Below are 21,735 nucleotides of genomic sequence, written 5' to 3'. Positions count from 1 at the left end.
ACAACTCTGTCCGCTTCTTTTCTCCCATTTCTCCGTTTTGGAATTCAGGACTATCACCTCGATTCCCAACTGCTCAGAACCTTTGTCAATTCAATAAACGGATCAACTCGTTAGCTTGAACAGCGGCGGATTGTTGCTGGCCGCTTGACGTTTTGCTAACATTTTGTGTCTGTGTTCAACCCAGGACCCACCTCCACCCCCAGTCTGTACCCCCTCCCTACTCTCACCACTCCAAATCTATGACATCCACCATACGATACATCAGAGTCCACGTGTATCAGCCATCCCGCCTGTTGTTCAAAGCATCAACCAGTCTTTCTGTTGTCAAATACATCAGCCATCCATTCTGTTCTCCAACGTATTAGCCATCCAGTCTGTTATCCAACGTATCAGCCATCCGGTCTGTTGTCCAATGTGTCAGCCATCCAGTCTGTTGCCCAATACATCAGGCGTCCAGTCTGTTATCCAATGCACCAGTCATCCATTCTGTTCTCCAACGTTTCAGCCATCCGGTTTGTTGTCCAATGTATCAGCGAGCCAGATTGTCGCCCTGCTATTCAGCTTGTTACGTCTAATGAGTCAGCTATTCAGCTGCAGTCATTGTAATAGCGTTAGTCATTGCCATAGGCAGCCAGTGTGTCCATTGTGCGAGACAATGGGGAAGATGAGACAGCGAGCGAGCAGCGGAGGAAATTGACTCGAGACGCCCGACAGTGACGCGGGATGCAATACAGACAGCATCGCATTATCCGTAACCCATTCGGTATAATACAAGAGAATGTATAACACATTGCATAGAAAATATGGATGGTCAAGTTAGCAGCAGAACAAACCGTTGTTGTACTGCACCAGCACCCCACGTCTATGTTACCAGCCTGGCGTGGCAAAGTGTGCAGTAAAATAACCCCGCGCGGCGTCCCGCGGGGAGGCCTTCATCGAGCATTGGATTGACAATGGGTGTGTGCATGTGCTTATTGCTAAACAGCGTGCGGAGGGGACCGAGCGGGCTGTTGGAGAGTTTGTTTCTCCAATCAATGCATTGCCACTTGTCACGTTTACCAATCAACTGACGCATCACCAGCGTTGTTTACACATTTTAATATATACGAGGGGTGGCGCATTAGTTAGCAGCACACCTCGATACGGGCCCGGCGAACGTCGGTGGCGAGAGATACCTGAACCGGTCTTGCCCCACAACCCACCCCTGCCCCCAGCCTGCACTGTCCAGAGTGGTGAAGTATGGTTAAACAATCGCACACAAAGGTGGTGGCCGATACGGTCCATGCGCGGATCGCACACTATCTGGCGCGCTCTATATGAGGACAAATCAGAGCAAACGCTACCACAAGCGTGGGACAATTCCAGATACGGCCCGGTGGCAAATAGAAATCCCCGATGAAGAATACGTGCGTAAATATATATCTGCCACCAATAGACGGCGCTCGTATTTGGTATACGTCTTATTTGGTACTACGGGGTTACATTGGTCCGGGTGATTGATTGTTGGACAAAGTTTCCTGGTGGAACGCGGAGGGAGGGCCCCCTTGGTATCCGCCAGAATGAATCGCAGTGCTCAGTTGCATTGGTCACCACTGCCATGGACTAGTGGACATCTGTGAAAAAAGAGCTTCATAGCTCATCGCATTTCTCCAGTCTAAATAAAGATTCTGATTCTGACGCAACGTACAGCAGCAGCAGCGTTAAACTAAAACTATTAATACTAAACAAATTTTATTTTACAAGGCAAGGCCCACTGAGCTATGTAGCTCTTTTCCAGAAGCGGCCTGGCCACAAATGATAGCCCAAGAAAGTGGATTACCAGGTTGAAATTTATAGCAAATGTCGAAGGAAAAACCCGAGGACCCGGAGAAAAATCCACGCGACCATTTGAAGAGAGAGACATGAAAACTCCAAACATAGAGCCGTCAGGGTCGGGATCGAACCCACGCCCTCCTGTATACCGGGCGAGGTAGTTAACATCTCCTAGCCACTGCAGCGAAGTTGTAGCAGCTGTCCCGCGTCGAGTCGGTCGCGTATTGGCCTACATAACGCGAGTTGAGGCCAGGCTTAACGGCGAGAGAGAGTGAGTGCCAGTTGACATGCCGCAGGAGGGCATTCAATTACTTGATAACCTTCAAGACGTGCTATGTTAATGGATATCGACGCTGTTGAAACGAGCAAGCGGCTCGTGCACACATAGACTGTGCCTAGAAACAGTAACAAAGACAAAGACGCCCCCCCCCCCCACTCGTATAGCCTCTAACAGACTGTTGGGGTAAGTGCTGTCAGCGAGCACCTATGAAGGCCGGTACGGCACACGAAGGGACGGGTGGCCAGCACCACGCCCGACCGCCTTTGTCTCTCCCCAGCGGAGATGTTTACACACTGCACCAGGTACTCAATTGAGGTTGAGTCAACCTAGGGGAAACCCAGAACCAGTTCAGATAATCGTCACTGGTGTTGGCCGTGAGCGGGAATCGTGAACTTGGGTCACTGGGCTCGTAGCGCAGCGTAGCGCCAACCGCTACACCACCGCTCCCCACCAAAGCAGCTACACACACACACGCGCACATCAGACGTGTGTGTTATACACAAATCACACGGCTTTGTCATTTCACGAATGGATGAGTGTCTCTCCACGCCGCTCGGGTCCTGTGGTTGATTTGACCATACTTCACTAAACTGGTCAAAAGTAGTTTTGTTGTTGTTTTAAATCCACGGTTGCCGAGCATACTGTCGGTCGCGTTCTGGCTGCAATTCCGTCACCAGTTCCATCGGCCCTCATCACGACCCAACGGAGAAGATCCCCCTGGGTTTTGTTGATCTTCCACGAAGCTCGCGGTCCACCCTAAATCGCAACCACTTCACAAGCCCTGGCAGCAGATGCGGATTCCTGATGCACTAACAATGGAAAATTCAAAACTCCCCAGTAGTGGTGCGACTGTGGTCATCCAGAGCTAAGGCCGTAACAACGCGCAGCGATACCAATGCCATCCGACACCACAAACACGGAAGGAGACATCGCAGCGACGATACACAACTAACTACTCCGCTGTCTCGTGAAGCGGTTATCTTGGGCTTGACCACCTGAATGTGAAATTGTAGTTCATGCTCTAAAGTAGAAGATCCCCATCATCACCATCACGGTCGTCGTCGCCACTTCTCGTAGCCGCGATATCTTTACCAAGCCCTGCACGCATTTCCCCTGATAGTCGATGCGTAGAGCGAGGCTGGGGCAATTTAGACCGCAGAGGCAATTAAAGGTGATCGCACGCGCTAAATGTGGGTCAGCAACAGGACGCGTTGACGAGCAAAGGCAAAGATCCCCCCGTATAGCCTCTAAAACAGACGTTTGGGGCAAGTGCTGTTTCCCGCACCTCCGATTAGCACGGTTGGCTACATACGGTGCGAAAGAAGTTCATACGTACGGAGTAGGTCGGCACGGTGTACAAGGGATTTGGGTGGCCAGCACCACGCCCGACCGCCTTTGTCTCCCCAGTGGCGATGTTTACTGCACACCGTACCAGGTACTCATTTGAGGTTGAGTCGACTTAGGGGAGGCCCAGGACCGGTTCAAACAATCGTCACTGCTGTTGGCCGTGAGCGGAAATCGAACTCACATACACACACACACAAAACAATTATTTCGGAGTTTTAGCTTACTGCATAGATTAAGAGAGGAGCTATTTAAGCGAGAGCGTTTTTCGCGATTCAGGACTCGAAATACAAACACACAAGGCAACCTCACCGACTCGCGCGTGAGATCATCATCATGATGATGGGAGGGGGTGGGGTGGTGGTGGTGGTGGTGGAAATGAGCTCACGTGAAATTGCCCATTAATGGCGCACGGATAAATCCGCCGGTGTCGCCCGCCTACAAATTAGAGCGACCACATTCCATCCCCGACCGCTCGGTGGAACACGACTGGAGCGGAGCAGTGTCCCCGGCAATTAGAGGGCTAATCCACTCAGCTTCCTTCCTCCTCCCCCCCCGCGGTATGGCACTGCGGTTCACGAAGACCAAAGTCACGTCTCAGATATAAAATAAAATAAAAACTCGCCGACATTTTCCGGCATCCAAATGGGCATTTAATGTAATATTTTTTTTGTGTGATAAAAAAAATCTAGATCAAATTAGATTTGAGGCGGTGCTCACCTTTAGTCTTTACAGCCCTGAGCCAGTTGTGGCGGGGGGGGGATTCCACATTCCTATGACGAGGGGGAGTCTACCAATAGTAGAACCACTGTTGACTCCCGCACGAAGCGGTGCTCGTTTAATCGACCCCGGAAGGATTGTATCTGATTGGTATCTGAACCAGGCCTGGGTCTCCCCTAGACTGACTCGGTCTTAAAAAAAACAGTAGCCCCGAAAAGTGCATAAAACACTCTGAAGACAACGATTGTGATCGGTCATGATTGATCCACTGCAGAACGAAGACCTCTACTCGCGTATATACCGTATATATCTTACGATCCTGCAGCGTGATACTCCACGAGCCGATCTCAAGGCTCCGTCTACACGGTGGTCGCTCCTCTGAACTGCCCTTCCCTCCTTTGGCTGCCACTCGGTCGTGAACCTTGACCACTGGCACATCGTCCCTTCAAAGCCACGACGCGTCCTGCTCAAGCCCAGTTCCCTTTCCTTAACGGTCCATACAGAATCTGAATATTTGTCCTGGAGAAATCCGATGAGCTGTGAAGATCTTTTTCACACATTGTCCAGTAGGGGTGCGTCAGAAAGTTACAACAACAAACGACACAAAAAAAACGATGGGAGTGCAAAAGTATAAGAAATGTAAGCAAATCACACAAAACATGCCTATGTTTATTTTCCCAGGCAAAGCCCACCGAGCTTCTATTTCAGAAGCGACCTGGCCACGAATGGACAGCTCAACGAAGTGGCTCACCATTTGTGGAAATTGATAGCAGCCAAATAATATAACGCGGGTTCTCTTTGTCAAATGACGGGGCAGCTCACCGATTCGCGAGGCAACACACGGCGGCGAGTGAACGAAAACAAACATCTAATTCGTCAAACCGCGCTTTTAGTTTATCCGCGGTGAAATATGTAAGTCTACACCACGTCACCTATACGCTTACTGGTCACCCCGGTCAGGTCAAAGTGACCTGCTGGTGCGGCAGGTACTCGTGAAACACAGTATTATTAATGCTATTAAGATAATAATGTCCCCCCCCCCACGTGCCTCCGTCCGTAAGACGGGCTCTCATCCAGTAAGTAGTATTTTAATTTACAATAATTTACAATAAGAATAATAATGTGTCCAGGAGACCACGCGGAAGTCGCGTGCCTAATTTTCAGGAGGGTCCTGCGTTGGGTTTTTTTAATTGTAAGATCTTTTCAACCAATTAAGTTGGAGGAAAGCCGGAGCAACCCCCCGTAGAAACCCCACGCAACGCCTTATCCCCGTACCGATGGAAAATAGATGGCGATTTTTTTCCACTTGCTGTACAGCCAGGGTACGGTCACCTCCACGAAGCCCACGGGAGATGGGAGTTCGACAACATCATGCGCAAGCTGATCCACCAACCCTGGACTACAGCCGGCGTGCATAGCCACCGTCGCTCGGCTAAATTGCCCACGGAGGCATGGTTTAGATGCAAGCAACACAAACAGCCGATGCACCCCCCCACCTCAGCTCAATTCAATGGGAGTTGGAAAATGTGTACGAAAAAAGACAAAGGCGCAGCACTGCAATTGCGTGCTCACGCCATTGCTATCGAAAGGGCCTCCGCTTGATGGAGCCCGAGAGAGACATTCTTGGGAGGGTAATTCGGCCTACTTTTTTTTGGCACTGGCAGAGACAGACGCCTCGGAAGAGGTGGAATTAACCACGCTTTACCCTACCGCACGTGACTTGCCGATCGACGATGTCTATCTCACCGGCAGCACTCTGCAAATTAAACTCGTTTAGCGAGAGTCCCCTAATTATCTATACGCTGCTCGGGTGATATTATTTCCCGAGTCCAAGCGGCGATGCTTGCTCGCTCTCCCGCCGGGTTTCACACTGGTGGAGAGGTGGGGGTGGGGGGCTGGGTCGGGGTGCCCAGCAGCAGCCTTGAGACTCTGCTGCTGCTGCTGATCATTATTCTCTTACCCAGAAAATCCTCACCGAGTCAAGGTTTTAAACTCGGGCTTTAAACGCCACGCGCACCACCACAACCGCATGCCGCTTTTGCCTTTTTTTAAACATTTTCTACCAGAAACATACTTTACTAAAGACCTCGAGCGTTAAACAAGGGTTTCATTTCGGCCGGAGCTGTGCGGGGCAGAGCTCCTGAAAATTACATTTTTTTAAACCCCGTCCACGCACGTGTATCCCTCCATCCGTCCACCAGCACCTCAATTAGTTTCCCACCCTCATCACGCCCAGTGGGTTTATTTCATTTCCAGAATCAATGATGGATACGGACTAACGGTGTGTGAATAGACATGATGAGCAATGGCCCCAGAACAAAAAATCTAGCGTTTCAAATGCAGAAAAATAAAACGTCGTACTCGAATTGGGGTTGACTCTGCAACACACCGGTGTGATGAAGTCGTAACTCATTGGCGAGTTTTGTTCACGTGACAGAAGCTTACTAATTGGTTGTGTCGGGTGGTGGCGGATTAACGACACATGTATATTGACGCAATCTATCAAAAAAAACATCTATTATTATGGATATTGGTCGCGAATGCCTACTACGTCTTTGGTATTGATCTTTCTCACGCGCCAATGTAAGCTGAAAGCATAAGTTGGCCAAACATCCCAAAGCAGGCCCCGTAACCGTAAAAAAATGAGTCTTAGCAAGACTCTCCTGGATAAGAACGTAATTATCAGTGTACGGTTGTTCGCGGTGGTGAAAGCGTGAAAAAAAATTCATGAACGTCAGTTTGTGGTTGAGCTGCTGAGAAAAACTTAAAAATAAAAACCTTGTGCAACGTCGCCATCTACTGCCCCGAGGCTTGAACTGTTTCTCACCGTGGTTCATCCAGAAAAGAAAAGAAAAACACCGTGCAACGTATAACGACGATCCAAAAATACGAAGGAGACATAATCACAGCGATAACTGGCCTTGTGAAATTGTAGTTGTTCCAGCAGCCGTACGAAAGAAGCAGAAGACTCGCGTAGCCTCGTTGGGAATTCACGTCGTAAGACGGCGGTGGTTGCGGGTGGTTTGGTGGTGGTAACCGATTTGAGGTCTTCTTTAGCATAACTTTTTGTTTTGAGGCTCCCTCTTTCAATGTATACAATCCTATCGCGATGGCAGCATAAAAAATACGGATGTGGCGAGATCAAATACATGTGTACAAAATAGAGACGTAGACGAAATAATATATATTTTTTGTTCACGAAGAGTCCTGCATTGGGTTTTTATTTTAAGTGGGAGATAATCGGAGAAAACGCATGTGTGCGAGGGGGCAACACTCAATCCCCTTAAAGATGGAAACAGGTGGCGCTTAATCCACTTGCTGTACTGCCTTCTGGTGAACCAGGGAATGGGCCCTCCTCGAGGCCCAGGAGGAATGGAGTTTCTCAACATTCGTGCGGTTATCCACCAACCCTTGTTGCCTCCACAGGCCGCGTACAGCCACCATCTCACGGGCCTGGTTGGGTCCTAGTTGGACTGACGACTCAAAAGCCACAATACTCTAGGCACACTTACCTCTTGCTAGAATCTTCCATGAACAGTGCTGACACTTTACAAAACTAACATAACTATTTTCATTTTTACCAGGTCAGGCCCACTGAGCTATATGGTTCCTTTTTCAGAAGCGACCTGGCCACAAATAATAGGTCAACGAAGTGGATTATTACGTGCAAATTGATAGCAGCCAAATACTCTAAACGCGTGTTGATTCTAATTGTGGAAGGAAAAACCGAAGGACCTGGAGAAAAATCGACGCTACCACAGGGAGAGAGAGACACGCAAACTCCAAATATACAGCACGCGTCAGGGTAGGGATCGAACCCACGACCTCCTGTAGACCGGGTGAGGCAGTTAACATCTCATAGCCACCGTGCCGTCAAATGATGCACACGTCATAGATTCTGATTAAAATCCCTTACGCATTAACCATGGAACGTTGGGCGAACGTTGACGCGTGGTTGGTACCGTTGAACCAACGATGAATCAATCTTGGTCAAACATCCCATTTTAATTTTCACGTGGCTCTTCTCACATTCATCACCCCTTGTGCGTCCATAGGAGGCCGCTGTTGAGCTCACGCGTTAACCCCCACCCCCCACTACAAATCAACAGAACTGGCCACGCGAGTACTGTTACAATCCTGATAAACAGCCTTAGCTTGAGGGCTCTGACGACGCGATTCTTAAAATACAATGGGGGAACGCATGCAAGCGTCCATGAATTGTCTTATTTTACTTTGTTGTGCTGAATGAATCGACCGAGTGCGCCACTGCAAGTTGGGATGTGTCGTTCATCACCATGCTGGCCTTGACTAATATTTCAAAGCGGCCAAGCATGTCAAACCAAATACTGCTGTATGTAGTAACCACGTGCTGTTGCAATAGAGTAATCGCTTGCTTTGGTACATTTTAAAATGTACACATCCCTTCTTCGAAGGGCATATTGGAAAAGCGGCATAGGCTCATGCATGTACCGTATGCTGAACTTCTTTCGCACCGCACGTAGCCAACCGTGCTAATCGTGGGTGCGCGGGAAGGACAACAAACTAAACACAAGAAGCAATGGGGTCTATCTCATGGAATATCCTCTGTGCCACGCCATTGATTGTTCACGAGCACGTGTTGTGGAGCAGGGCAATCTCTGCTGGTCAATATTTTAAGCGGCGCAATATAAGTAACATTCTTGGTTCTTTCGGTAAAGTCACGTAGAAGGGAAACAATAAAATAATAAAAATACAAAACAATATTTTATTTTATTGTTTCCCTTCTACGTGACTTTACCGAAAGAACTATGAATATGAATCCCTGCAGTCACGAAAGCTTTAAATCCAAATATAAGTAACCTTCGCATTTCGTAGACACGCCTTTAACTTTTCTAACGCCGTGTTCAACTTAAGTCTACAACATATATATTTTTAAAAGTGCTTACAAACCGTGAAGTGTAAATAGCATCTTCATTTGACTTGGAATTTGTATGTCACCGGATGTTTACAATAATGACGAGAATTGCACACGATGAGAAATGTTTATTTGGTATATCTTTCACACTTTCCACACAGCGCAAATTCTCATCAAATGAAAAATGCAGACAACCGTACGTGAAAAATCTTGGTCGACGATGTGTCGACTAACGAGTACGTGGCATTCGGCAGGTGGAAAGAAGCGATGGTAAGATGCGGCGGCATCGGTGGCAGCGGATGAGATGGCCTCGATCTCCACCGTGAGGGCTCAGCATTTTCCCGCGTCTCATCTGGTGCGGACCTTGGTGTGAGTACCGTGTGTGTATGTACGTACGTTGAATTTCTTTCGCACCTTACATAGCCAATCGTGCTAATTGGAGGTGCGTGGCAAGGACAACAAGCTAAACACAAAAAGCCATTTTAAAGAAATTAGTTTTCAATCAAGGTTTAAAAGTGGATAGCTCCAGTGGCTTCCTAACATTGGAAGGAAGATCGTTCCAGACGGCTGCAGAAGCACATCTGGAAGCACGCGGACAGCAGCGACTGTCTTTGTTCGATGGTCAGCCAAAAGCCGCTGCTGCGAGGATGACCGTGAGAGTTCACGTGAGGATTCATGCTCCTTGACAAGATCAGCAAGGTGTTGTGATTCATTCGTGGCAAGCACTTTGTGTGTAATGAGTGCGACCTCATAACATATCCGTTCGGTAACCGTAAGCCAATGCAGCTCGGCGACCACCGGACAGACAAGGCCAAAGGGCCGGGTCACGCTTAAATTGAGGCCGCGGCTTTGTCTATGAACCGGGCGAGGCGTACGTCCCTCTCCGAGAGCCCCCCGCAGTCGTGAGTGCTGAGAGTGATCTGCACCTGTCGAGAGGGGGAACCAGAGAAGGTTGCACAAGCCGTAACAACATTTACGTTATTCATGATAAAGGTTTTTTGGTTAGATTGTGTAAGCATAAATCTGTCGTCACCCTCCACCACCTGACACAGCCAGTAAGGTTTGTCACGTAAACGGCGCGCCAATTAGTTACTTCAGCCCACCGATGCGTTGGAGAGTAATTCCACATCATTTACAATTTGAGTAGTACGATGTTTTGCTGGTAATTAACATCCTGCATCATCGGGCGATTTGCCAGAATAGTGAAGCAATCCACTTGCTTCGGGTCTTAATTAGAGCATCGTTGTAAACCCATCAATTACCAGCGAAACGTCGTACTCAAATTGTAAATCTTGTGGATTTACTTTCCAACACATCAGTGGGCTGAATCACTAATTAATTGGCGCGTCATTTATATCACAATCCTTACTGGCTGTGTCGGGTGGTGGAGGGTTACGACACATTTATATTTATGCAATCTAACCCAAAAACCTTTATTATGAATAATATTGGTCGTGAAAGCCGACGTGCTATAATTGATGTTGTCGGAGGGTTGCACAAACGTACACCACTGCTTACACGCACTCTTGTAAGCAGTGGTGTACGTTTATGAGAGCCACTCGAAAACATCACCCACATTAAACCATTTTTCTCCAAAGTGTCATTCGAATATGTCGTACGTACGACACATTTGTGTCCACGTGACGTCGGTACGAATGCCGTTGCAGCTGAGCTGCTATGAATAACGAGCTGGGTGGTCTTGATGCAAGATAAACTGAGCAGTTGAAAGGATCCTTCACTGCATAGGAAAAATGAATAATGTGCGGGTTTATGGTAAGCGTGCAAATTTGGGTTACTGAGAGATGCATGACAGAGCGTTAGCATTCTCGCCCAGAGTATTCGGGGAGGGTTACGGCAGCAGTCGTGTAAAGGTTAGTGCACTATGCTACAATCCCGGCGAGCAGAGTTCGATTCCCGCTCACGGTTAATATTAGTGACGAATATATGAACCGGTCCTGGGCCTCCCCTCGGTCGACTCGGGGTTAAATCAATACCTGGTCCAGTGTGTAAACATCGCCACTGGGGAGACAAAGCTGGCAGAGCGTGGTGCTGGTCACACTACCCACTCGTGCGCTGTGCTGACTGTCAAAGGTGCTACTCGCTAACAGCGCTTGAAGGAAATCTGTCTTAACTCTCTCACAATACATTCCTGAATGACTCATGCACGTATTGTACTGACCTTGTTGTAAACGTTAAACCACTCGGGATGATGGTCCATTTTCTCTGCTTGAAGAGCGACCCGCGACATGAATCCAAATGCCTAGAAACGACGAGCCATCGGGAGACAAACTTAAGCATTATGAATAATACAGTGAAGCAGTGCCGGATTATCCTAGTAGCAAAAGTAGAAGATGCACTATCAAAGGCCCCGCGCTAAATGCTTTCAAGCTATCAATTCCGGTTCAGTGATTCTGCACTTGCTCTATTACTATAGTACTATACCGCTTTCAACTTTTATGAACGACTGGGTGTTTAAGGTTAGTGATTTGTCGTATCATCTGGCTGTATAGCAAATGAAAAAATACAATTACTTTACTATGCAAGTTAAATATTTGTGTTTTAATATTTGTGTTTTTGTTTTATTTAGGGCCCTTTTATAACATATGCTACAGGCCCCGCACTAGCTTAATCCAGCACTGCAGTGCAGTACTGCACAAGGCGAAATGCAAAATACACAAATAGGACATTACTGAGAGGAAATAAATGTCTCAGGGAGGTATTCTAAAATATACCGGAGTGGAATTGATTAGGTGGGGGGGGGGGGGGGTGGCGTGGGCAGGGGGGGGCACCTGGTTGAAATCTTTGAAGAGAAACTCCTTGTGGATGGCATCCCTGGAGGCCTGCACGAGCCAGCCCGAGGCGGTTAACTCGGGCAGCGCTGCCTCGCGCTCGGCCTGACCCAGCCGCTCTGGACGACCAGCCTGCGGGGCACGCGGACGAAAAAAAAACGGCGTGAAGTTTGGAGCCCCGCGGCGAGAGTGAGCATCATCCGGTTAATTTCATGTTAAGATTGCCAATGTTGCACAAATGTATGGTGTGCAAAAGCTGTTGCCGTGATTTCCATCAGTCTGCCCCGGGTGTGTGCAAAGCCGTCATTATAGCCACTCTCCTGTGGGCGTTTTCATGACCCACTGGGGAGGCTTCCAGCTTAGTTATGACGATCAAGACTGAGGCTTATGATGCCCCGGGTTCCCATGAATAGGGAAACCCCAGTGCCAGAGAGGGAAAACAAAATTAATGGCACGTTTTTCAAATTGAGCATGAGTTATCTTCTATCAGTCAAGGTGTTGAAGGAAACCGGAGCACCTGGTGGACCCATAGGTGGAGGTGACACTCGAATCTCTGTATAGATGGATTCAAGAATCCATTACCATTTCCTGATCACTTTGAACGTTCAAACCGACACAACTTGGTATTTATTAAATTCTAAACGAATTTTTTTATTTATTTTACCAGGTAAGGCCCACTGAGATACATAGCTCTGTTTGAGAAGCGACCTGGCCACAAATGATAGCTCAACGAAGTGGCTCATCATGTGGAAATTTATAGCAGCCAAATACTCTAAACGCGTGTTTCTATAATCCACGCGACCACGGGCAAAACATGCAAACTCCAAATAAATAGGCGTCAGGGTCGGGATCGAACCAACAACCTTTCCTGTATACCAGGCGAGTTAACATCTCGCCACCATGCGAGATTTTCAATCTTCCATCCAATTGCAAACCAGGTTTAACCCTCCTTAGCTTCCAAGATCTCATGAGATCATGTGTATATTCAGGATAATTGTATATCTAATTTGGTTAGGTTGCCTCATGCTACTTGGCGTGCATGACCAGGAATATAACTTGAGTGACCGGCATGATTGCAACGCTGCCATGAATCACCGCAGCACTGCTCCCCACTCCAGCGTGCCCACAGAATGAGGCAACCAGTCTCCACCCTACAATTAAGTACCAGGGGAATTTTCATCCTGGGGCATGGCAAATAAAGACAAAGACCCCCGTATAACCTATTAACAAGACCGTTGGGGCAAGTATTGTTAGCGAGCACCTATGAAGGCTGGCACAGCACACGAGGGGGTGGGTGGCCAGCACCACGCCCGGCCGCATTTACACACTGCGCCAGGTACTAATGTAAGGCTGAGTCGACCTAGGGGAGGCACATGACCGGTTCAGATAATCGTCATTGGTGTTGGCTGTGAGCGTGAAACGAACTCGGGTCGCCGGGTTTGTAGCGTGGCGTGCTAACCACTACACCACCTGGGACATGGCACACTCACACATACACGCAGGTCGTGGAAAGATATAAGGATGGCAATAGATATGTAAATGTACCCACAGACACTCTGCTCTGCAAGTTACACACCACACACAAGTCTTTGTTAGCTTTTGGCAGAGTAGAACTTTTGGCAAAGCATAGGCCACACATTAACAACACAAAGTTGAAACGCCAAGACCTATTTGACAAAAAAGCTATTGTGATTAAATGTTTATTCATGAATCACTGTGATAATTATATTATCACTCCGCGCTTATTTATGGGCAGTACCGTACCATTGTTAAAAAGTTAAAATAATTCACAGCGCTTCATCGATCCACTGCTGGATGAAGGTCTCTCGATGGTCTTGGTAGTTGTTTGACCATACTTCACCAAACTGCTCAGTGTGGATTGATAAAGAAGGGGGCCTGGGACCGGTTCAGATATTTGAAGTTTGCATGTCTCTCTCCGTGGTCACGTGGATTTGTTTTCGGGTCCTCCGGGTTTTCCCTCCACATTTAGAAACATGCGTTTAGAGTATTTGGCTGCAATAAATGTACACATAAGCCACTTCGTTGAGCTATCATTTGTGGCCCGATCTATTCTGAAAAAGAACAAGATAGCTCCGTGGGCCTTACCTGGTAAAATAAAAAAATATAGTTTAGTTTGGATACCACTCGCCACTGATGTTTACCATGCCTGGCGATCAAACTCGTGTTGTTGGATTTCATCGTGAAAGTTCTCGTAATCAGATAAACCTGCTGCTATTTAGACTGAACATATGCCTGTAGAAGCATTCTACCCGTATTATTATAATCATGTTCAACGTTGGTTGAAAACAAAGTAAGCATCTGAAAATGTAACCATAGCCTCGAGGAGGAGGGGAGGGTGGTTGGCTCGGGATGGGGTGGTCAGAATCAGCCGAGCAAATAGGAATTCCTAACCGCTGTCATTGTCCGGTTGATCGCTGCACTCACACCCCCTTCACAAGCACCAATCCCCTATCGGCAGGACTCAGCCGCCCAATGGATTTGGAAAAATTGGGGGGGAAGGGTAAAAAACGAGAGAGACGGATTTCTCCATGGCCCCTGTGACCTGTGACCTCGTTATCAATGGCGCAGTTTGTGTTTAATGGTCAACTGCACACGTGCAACGTAACACTGCAAGCATTGTGCTGCAATTTTTTGTTTTAGTTGTGTTGCTGCCTTGCCCAATCTTGGTCAATCGGACTTGTAATTAATTTGCTTATTATTTGTTTAATTTTAGTGACTTGTTTTACAATTTTCTCAATTTTACACATTTCGATCTTTTTTTGCCTTGTTCACTGTTGCAACTTTCTGAACCCGCCCCATACTGGACATCGAGCATAAAATCCCGGCCTTCCGTTTGTCCTTCAACTAAATTCACAAGAGCCTTTCAGAAGGCCTGAATTTTTTTAAAAAGTTACATGAAGTGGACACCCCCCCCCCCGATCCCAGATGTGGGGGTAAAAAGTCAATCACAAAATTGTTGACCCCCCGCCCAAAAAAGAAAAATGCCACCTCCCCCCCAAATGTTTTTGTATTTTTTTTATTTGAAGCTTTCGAGACTGCAGGAATCCATACTATTTGGTTCTTTCGGTACAGTTACGTAGACAGAAAAAGTAATAGATCACGACGTTTCCATCGCAACACAAGCAACCGTCATCAGGCGACGTACGTCATCAGTTCTCCTGCTGTGTTTGTTTCACCCGATGACGGTTGCTTGTGTTGCGATCGAAACGTCGTGACCTATTGCTTTCCTGTCGACGTGACTTTACCGAAAGAACCATTGAGTATAAATGTCTTTTGTAGGCATATATGCCAATACACCTTACATACAATAGTCAGCAGTAGCTTCATAGCTCATCGGATTCCTGCAGGCTAAATAAAGATTCTGAATCTAAAAAAAAACCGTAGCGTTCACAGCAAAACCGCAGCGATTTATTGAACACAATCACTTGAAAGTCGTGTTGATTATATGGGTATTGTTACACTTTAGCAGTTGGCATGGATGGATATGCATGTCTTTCCGTGATTGATGATGATAATTATTATTACTTGGCAATACACCGAGTGATTTTAAGCCCGGGCAATTCCTTAATTGTTGGAAGTAGCATAACACATTGCAGCAATTACATTTGACACAAAGCCGTTTTGAGGGCTCTGTAAAATGTGTCACAGCATGACTGATTTTTTTAAAGTCCACTTTATTTTTACTTGCGGCACGCCCACCATGCTCTTATCAAATCACATTCACCAACACCATCATCATCATCTCCCCGTATTGTGCACTGCAGCGTGCAAAACGCATTATCAAATCAGATTTACCATCATCATCACCCCGAGCCATGATCTATCCACTGCTCTATTAATGAAGGCCATCCTATCACTGTCACTACAGATCTGGGCCCCATTAATGTTATAGACAGCACATCGTGTACTGTGCACTGCAGATTTACCAACACCATCAATATCATCACCCCGAGCCATGATCTATCCACTGCAAGACGGACTAAGGCCATCCTATCACTGTCACTACAGATCTGGGCCGCATTAATGTTATACACGGCACTCCGCACAGCAGCGTGCAAAATGTACCGCCTACGTACTGACGCGTATGTTTAAAAAATGACGGGGCAAGTGGCCACGTACGGTGCGAAATAAGTCCTTAATGCACACATGCTCTGTTGTGACCAACACAACACGCTTCGTTTGCAAGCAGAATGACTCAAACTCTCATTTATCACCGACGACGCCGCGACCTTGCGCGGCCAACCAACATGAAACGAGCCCTCTCCGTAAACGCGCGCGTGTCAATCTGCCGCACAACATTTACGCGGGCCTTCTTTCGCACCGTACGTTAGCCGACCGCGCTTGCTAACCGCGTGTATTGTGACGCAGGCGGACAGAGGGTTTTTGTTTTGTTTAATACACGCGCAGAACAACAAAGACAAAGGACCACCACCACCCCCTCCACCGTGTAGCCTGTAAACAGACTGTAGGAGGCAAGTGCTGTTAGCGATCAGCACACGAGGGGCGTCCGTGGCCAGCAGCAACCGCACCGACGCCGGCCGCCTTTGTCTCCCCACCCAGTGGCGACGTTTATTTACAACGCCGCGAGCAGGTGACTCATTTGAGGCCGAGCGGACCTAGGGGTGAGGCCCGGGGCCGCTGCACCCACCACTCGCACGCACGCTTTGTCTCGCTCACCATCTGAATCCGACGAGTCGCTCGTGCCACGTGGAGTGGGAGGGATGGGATGGGTGGATGGAGTGGGATGGGATGGGATTGATGGATGGATGGGATGGGGGAGAGATCCAAACGCCGCGACACCGCGGACGCGAGCGGCGGAGTGACACACAAACCGGGTCCCGCTTTGCCGCCCTGGTGGTTGTTGTTGTTGTTGTTTGGTTGTTGCTGTTGTTGTTGTGTCCAATCGCTCGTTCCAGAATCTGTCTCTTCTCTTGCGTAAGCGATTTTTTTATTGTGGGGGAGGGCTGTGACCTCCCCCACGTCACCACCATCACCAACAACCACAACCACCGCCTCTCCAAATTCACCCCGCCGCTCCTGTGCTGTGTGTTGTGCTGTGCTTTGTGTGTGCTGTGTGTGTGTTGTGTGTGTGCTGTGTGTTGTGCTGTGTGTTGTGCTGTGTGTGTGCTGTGTGTGTGCTGTGTGTTGTGCTGTGTGCTTTGTGTGTTGTGCTGTGTGTGTGCTGTGTTGTGCTGTGTGCGAGACAGCGGATTGGCCTTGCTCGTTCCAAGCCTCTGTCCCACGTCCACACGGAGGGAGACGTCAGATTTGTGACTGTCCGTGGACGGTCACGGACGACGGAGGACTGCGCCCCCCACTGGTCAACTCGCAGAGCACCCCACGGACACCAAAACAACCTATGGCGCAGACGGACAGGTGGAATTAAATTTGTGTGTATGTGTGTGTGCGGAACAAGGACGATGTTCTTCATTGCGCCCTTCCCCGACAATGCACGAAGAGTGAACCCCCCCTGTGAGTACCGGATTAACAAAGTGCGGGGCCTGGAGCATATGTTAAAAAGGGGCCCTAAATTAAAAACAAAAACCCATAAATATTCAAACACAATTTTTTTACTTGCATCGTAAAGTAATTGTGTTTTTTTCATTTGCTATACAGCCGGATAATACGTGCAAATCGCTAACCTTAAACACCCAGTCGTTCGTAAAAGTTGAAGGCGGTATAGTACTATCGTAATAGAGCTAGTGTAGAATCACTGAACCGGAATTGATAGCTTGAAAGCATTTAGCGCGGGGCCCTTGAAAGTGCGGGGCCCGTAGCACATGTAGCTACTTTTTCTACTAGGATAATTCGGCACTGCCCCCCATCAGTTTAACACGTAGGCTTTCGCGACCAATATCCGTAATGCAGGTTTTTTTTGGGTTATATCGCATAAATACCCCCCCCCCCAATCATCAACATGTTGCTGTTAAACCCCCAATGGCTTACAATGTGTGGCGACACTCACACTGACGATGTCTTCTTATTGGCGAAAATCCCCCCCCCCCTTTTAAAATTAGTTAAGAACACTGCTTTAAGTGGTGATACACATAGTGAAGACTTGTTGTTCAGTGTGAAATACGAGTTGCTGTGTAAGGTTCCGTGGGATCTGCAAATCAATAGTCGGTTCCATGAAGTCACCTGTTCGTCCTAACTGCTGGAAGGTCTCCTCTGCAATTTCAGAAAACGATCATCGACGTAAATGGATAAGATGTCAAAGTGACATCTTGCTCAACCGAGTGTTGAGTTGATGCTTGTGCCAATAGCACGGTTGCTAACTTACCTTGCAAAAGAAGTTCAACATACATACACATAGCACTGAGCTAAGTGGTGGTAATTCCACATTCCTATGGTGGTAGCTTGTCTTCCCAACAAAACGTGACTACCCCACAGTGGTACCCGTTTATCGACCCCGAAGGGATGATGGGCTGAGTGAACCCCCCCCCAATTATGAATTGAACTCGCAGGCTTCCGATTGCAAGCTGCTCGCTCTACACCCAAGGTACCTGGATGTATATGTTATGTGCAAGGCCGTAATTATAATATATTATAATATATATTGGGGGGGACATATCCCCCCCAATATATATTCAAATATGCTCAAAATGTTCCCCCCAATATATTGCTATAAAAATATTTTTTAAAAATAATTGCTATGCTATGTAAGTAAAAAAAAACAATTGATAAACCTTGGCCACAATATCTGGACTTGTCTTCATATAACAATGCATATATTTATGTTTATATGATTGTGGTTATGGTTGTACTTTATTAATCCCTAATCTCTGCCATTACATAAATGAAACAAGAAAAGGTAAAAAAGAAAAAACAGAGCAATGTAATACAATATACACTATTAGGCATTATTGTAAAAAATAAATAAAAAGTCCATCCCATGTGGTAGTGAATTTTAAATATTTTATGCAGGAAATTAGTTTTCAAATTTAGTTTTTTTTTTCTGGGGAGGGGGACCCCTAGACCCCCTGGAAGATTTGGTCCCCCCCAATGTTGATTCCATGGCTACGGCCTTGGTTATGTGTATGTGTTATGATTAGTTTTGCTCAAAGTTCGGGTGTGGTTTGGGCAGTGAAAGAGAAAAAAGACATGCACATGAATGATTGTAATAAGATTCATTTTTTTATTAATACGATGAAACTCTAATTACATATATATTCAGGTTTGATTTTGACAAAACTCCGCTGTGAAAACACAACATTTGAAAAACAGAATACAGTGACATCGGAGGAATAGCAAAGAACAGTCGACAATTACAATATTAAACGCAAATATTCTGTTGCTATGTATTGGCAAAGGTGAAATTAAAAATAATTAAAACATTAAAAGAATACCATGAAATGTATTTTGATTTACAATTACTTTGTAAACCTTAAAATGTTACATAAAGTGCTATCATACATTGTCCTAAACATCGGTAATTTCTTGCTATCGTTTTGTTAAAACTAGTGAATCACAAACTTTATTTTAACTTCTACAGTCTGTCCTCGGAATGCATAATAAAGTTGCTCGTGTCAATTCCACGTGCATAGCACAGACTAATCCAGCACATGCCTGACAATTCCAAAAGGAAGTTTGACCCAGAAGTAATTTTTCGCTGCAAATACAATGAGGATTCACAGAGCAGTGGGCAATACAAAGCACGCAGTGAACTCAGATCCCTTTGCTCTCGAGAGCAGACGCTCATCCACCGAACCGGCCTCCCACAAAATCAGAAAAGTCGTGGAATTGCTTAGAATGATTGTCAAACTGCCGCGTCTGTACCGAGATGTCCTAACCAGAAGCGGTGCCATTCATTAAGCGTTGCGTTCAAGCACAGAAACGCCAAAATCATATTGCCATCACGGTCCGTAATGCGACATCGGGCTCCGTTGTATGAACCAGCTGCTCTTTAGTAGAATAATAGAGCGTTTGGAAACGTTTAGTTTATCTTTGTGCTATTGTATTATCCTTAATATGAGGTGAACAAGCCATTCATTCTACAAATGTTCTCATGTGAAGGGCCCTTGCCCAAAACATCGCCTAGTTTAATTATGTTTTATTTGAAGGCATTATTATTGACCAATGTGTTGAGCTTGTTTTGTTAATGTGAAAATAGACTATTAAACCCTTTGAATGCACTCCTTAAATTATGTGTGGAAGGGAATGCATGTACGGAATATTTTTTACTGCGTGGTTGGTAATCTTAAGAGAAGCTCGGAGTCCTGGAGACAGTTGCCTTAAAGAAATAAAAACCCACTTTGTTCTGTCAGTTAACCTGTGTAAACTACATTCGTCACGAACGTTACTTTATAAGATAAACATGTTTAATAGGTTGTTTTGGTGGAACAAAAAAGCTTAATAGCTCATCGGATTCTTCCAGTTCAAATGAACATTCTGATTCTGGAACCACAGGTTGCCCTGCAAAGAACGAGGGGTTTTTTTTCTGCATGGTTACTTCCACATCCCTCGCCATAACTCCACATGGCTGCACCAGTGTATCGTTTGTTAGCGACCGTACAATTGACAGAGAGCCAGCAGCTTGCGAGCTGATGGGATGCAGGGACACGCCGCAGGGGTACGCCGCAGGCTCCGGTTAGATATCCGTCGTGTCAAGAGCTTTGTTGTCGGCGCCCTGCAAGTTGGGCAATTTCATGTCGCGGGCACTGCGATCATTTTCTCGCTGCTGGAGGGCGACTCCCAGGAGGTTCTGATGGGCGCTCTCACCATTCTTGTGGCTGTGATTCGTTGGAGGCGCCTGCTGACACGCGTAGACGTTCAAGGGTGTGGCTGTGTTTTGGATGCGATGTCACGCAGGATGACGGAATAGACGTTCACTCAGCCTCGCCACAATGGAGTGGATGGTAAACAGATGGTGAAGGAGGAAGACAGCGGAAAAAGATGGCGAGACGATGTCAAGAAATCGGAGGCCTCTACTGGGCAAGAATAATGAAGGAAAGCACAGAAGGGAAGACAGTGGGGGAGAGGTCTCTGCCCAGGATTGAAAAGTTACACAGACTGACAAAGAACAGACAAAGCTACCTTAAATGTCACTTTGCTTGTGCCTCTCTATTTTTTCCAAAGGTGCACTCATATTTCAGTAAACGATGAACATGGGACAATTTGTTATCTGTATAATAAAAGCTTCCTCGGAGGGGTTCCACAATGCTGCATCTAGTCTTTTTAGAGATCAGAACGCAGTACGATGAGCTGAAATGTGAACCGTAAAACACGTACCTTCACATTCATTTCCGTTTCTTCCATCCGCAAATCGCTTGCATCAAGAACATTTTCATCCAAAGAGTTTATGCTGAGAAAATGAAAAAACGATGTTCATATATATACCACTTTCACCGCCACCACCATCACTGTCATCACAACCGCTGACAGCCATCATCATCATCACGGTTGTCAACTCGCTTGTGAACGTGTTATTACGGCATCTAGTGATGTCTAAAGGTAACAACATGTGAGAAAAAGTTATCATTGTGAGCCTTCTGGATCCAACGTTTGCCAAAATAATTTGTTTCAAAGGATAAAACCTGATACCGTAGCATCTAACTTGTTTCACTCTGCAGTTGAAACCGAAAAGTGAAACCATTCCAGCATTTGCCTGCTGATATAAAACACTGCTGGAAATATCAACCTGGAGGGCCCATTGCTGATGGACAAAAAACGTGATATGTTGTCTGTAGCGTGGATGGCATGGGCCCTGATGCAAGGAAGTAAATAGGCAATCCCCTCCACACCAACTCCTGGTGCTTGGGTCCCTGCAGCTCGTGGGCCCTGGCGCAGTTGCAACTGCCTGTACACTTGATAGCTACACCACTGGTTTATACATTGTTATATATTTTTAAGTTAATCGGTTGGTGTGCATTAAACGT

At 46.8% G+C, this 21,735-nt stretch overlaps 2 protein-coding genes and 1 long non-coding RNA gene across 6 annotated transcripts in view; 1 reads left to right on the top strand and 2 right to left on the bottom strand.

Annotated features, from left to right (window-relative positions):
- Window positions 1–9,163: 9,163 nt before the first annotated feature.
- Window positions 9,164–16,851, bottom strand: LOC116940292 (pterin-4-alpha-carbinolamine dehydratase). 2 transcript variants are annotated; one of them, XM_076065703.1, is made up of 4 exons: window positions 16,693–16,851; window positions 11,840–11,971; window positions 11,230–11,310; window positions 9,164–9,976 (listed from the first exon to the last, which is right to left on the bottom strand). In XM_076065703.1, exons 1-4 carry the CDS (start codon window positions 16,849–16,851, stop codon window positions 9,881–9,883), a joined length of 468 nt encoding a protein of 155 aa, XP_075921818.1. In that variant the 3' UTR covers window positions 9,164–9,880. The 2 variants fall into 2 exon arrangements, with proteins under 2 accessions (XP_075921818.1, XP_032805805.2); XM_032949914.2 differs by lacking the exon at window positions 16,693–16,851 and adding an exon at window positions 16,538–16,650.
- Window positions 16,852–17,097: 246 nt separating this feature from the next.
- On the top strand, window positions 17,098–21,017 carry LOC116940293 (uncharacterized). The gene is made up of 2 exons (XR_004402525.2): window positions 17,098–17,236; window positions 20,669–21,017. It is a non-coding gene; the product is annotated as an uncharacterized LOC116940293 (long non-coding RNA).
- The window catches only part of CDHR2 (cadherin related family member 2), a 49,695-nt gene continuing 46,932 nt past the window's right edge, over window positions 18,973–21,735 (bottom strand). For 2 of the 3 annotated variants that reach the window (XM_032949905.2, XM_032949907.2), the window contains exons 31-32: window positions 21,089–21,161; window positions 18,973–20,612 (exon numbers count right to left, since the gene is read on the bottom strand). In XM_032949905.2, coding sequence (XP_032805796.2) covers window positions 20,448–20,612; window positions 21,089–21,161 — 238 coding nt within the window. In that variant the 3' untranslated portion in view covers window positions 18,973–20,447. The remainder of the gene's footprint in view (window positions 20,613–21,088; window positions 21,162–21,735) is intronic. The other variant, XM_032949906.2, reaches the window with a different exon arrangement.

The sequence above is a fragment of the Petromyzon marinus genome, chromosome 8 (assembly GCF_048934315.1).
Source record: "Petromyzon marinus isolate PM22_M1 ecotype Great Lakes invasive population chromosome 8, UKy_Petmar_22M1.pri1.0, whole genome shotgun sequence".
NCBI lineage: Eukaryota > Metazoa > Chordata > Hyperoartia > Petromyzontiformes > Petromyzontidae > Petromyzon > Petromyzon marinus.
The sequence above is the reverse complement of the archived record's forward strand: the minus strand, read 5'-3'. Positions and strand labels throughout refer to the sequence as shown.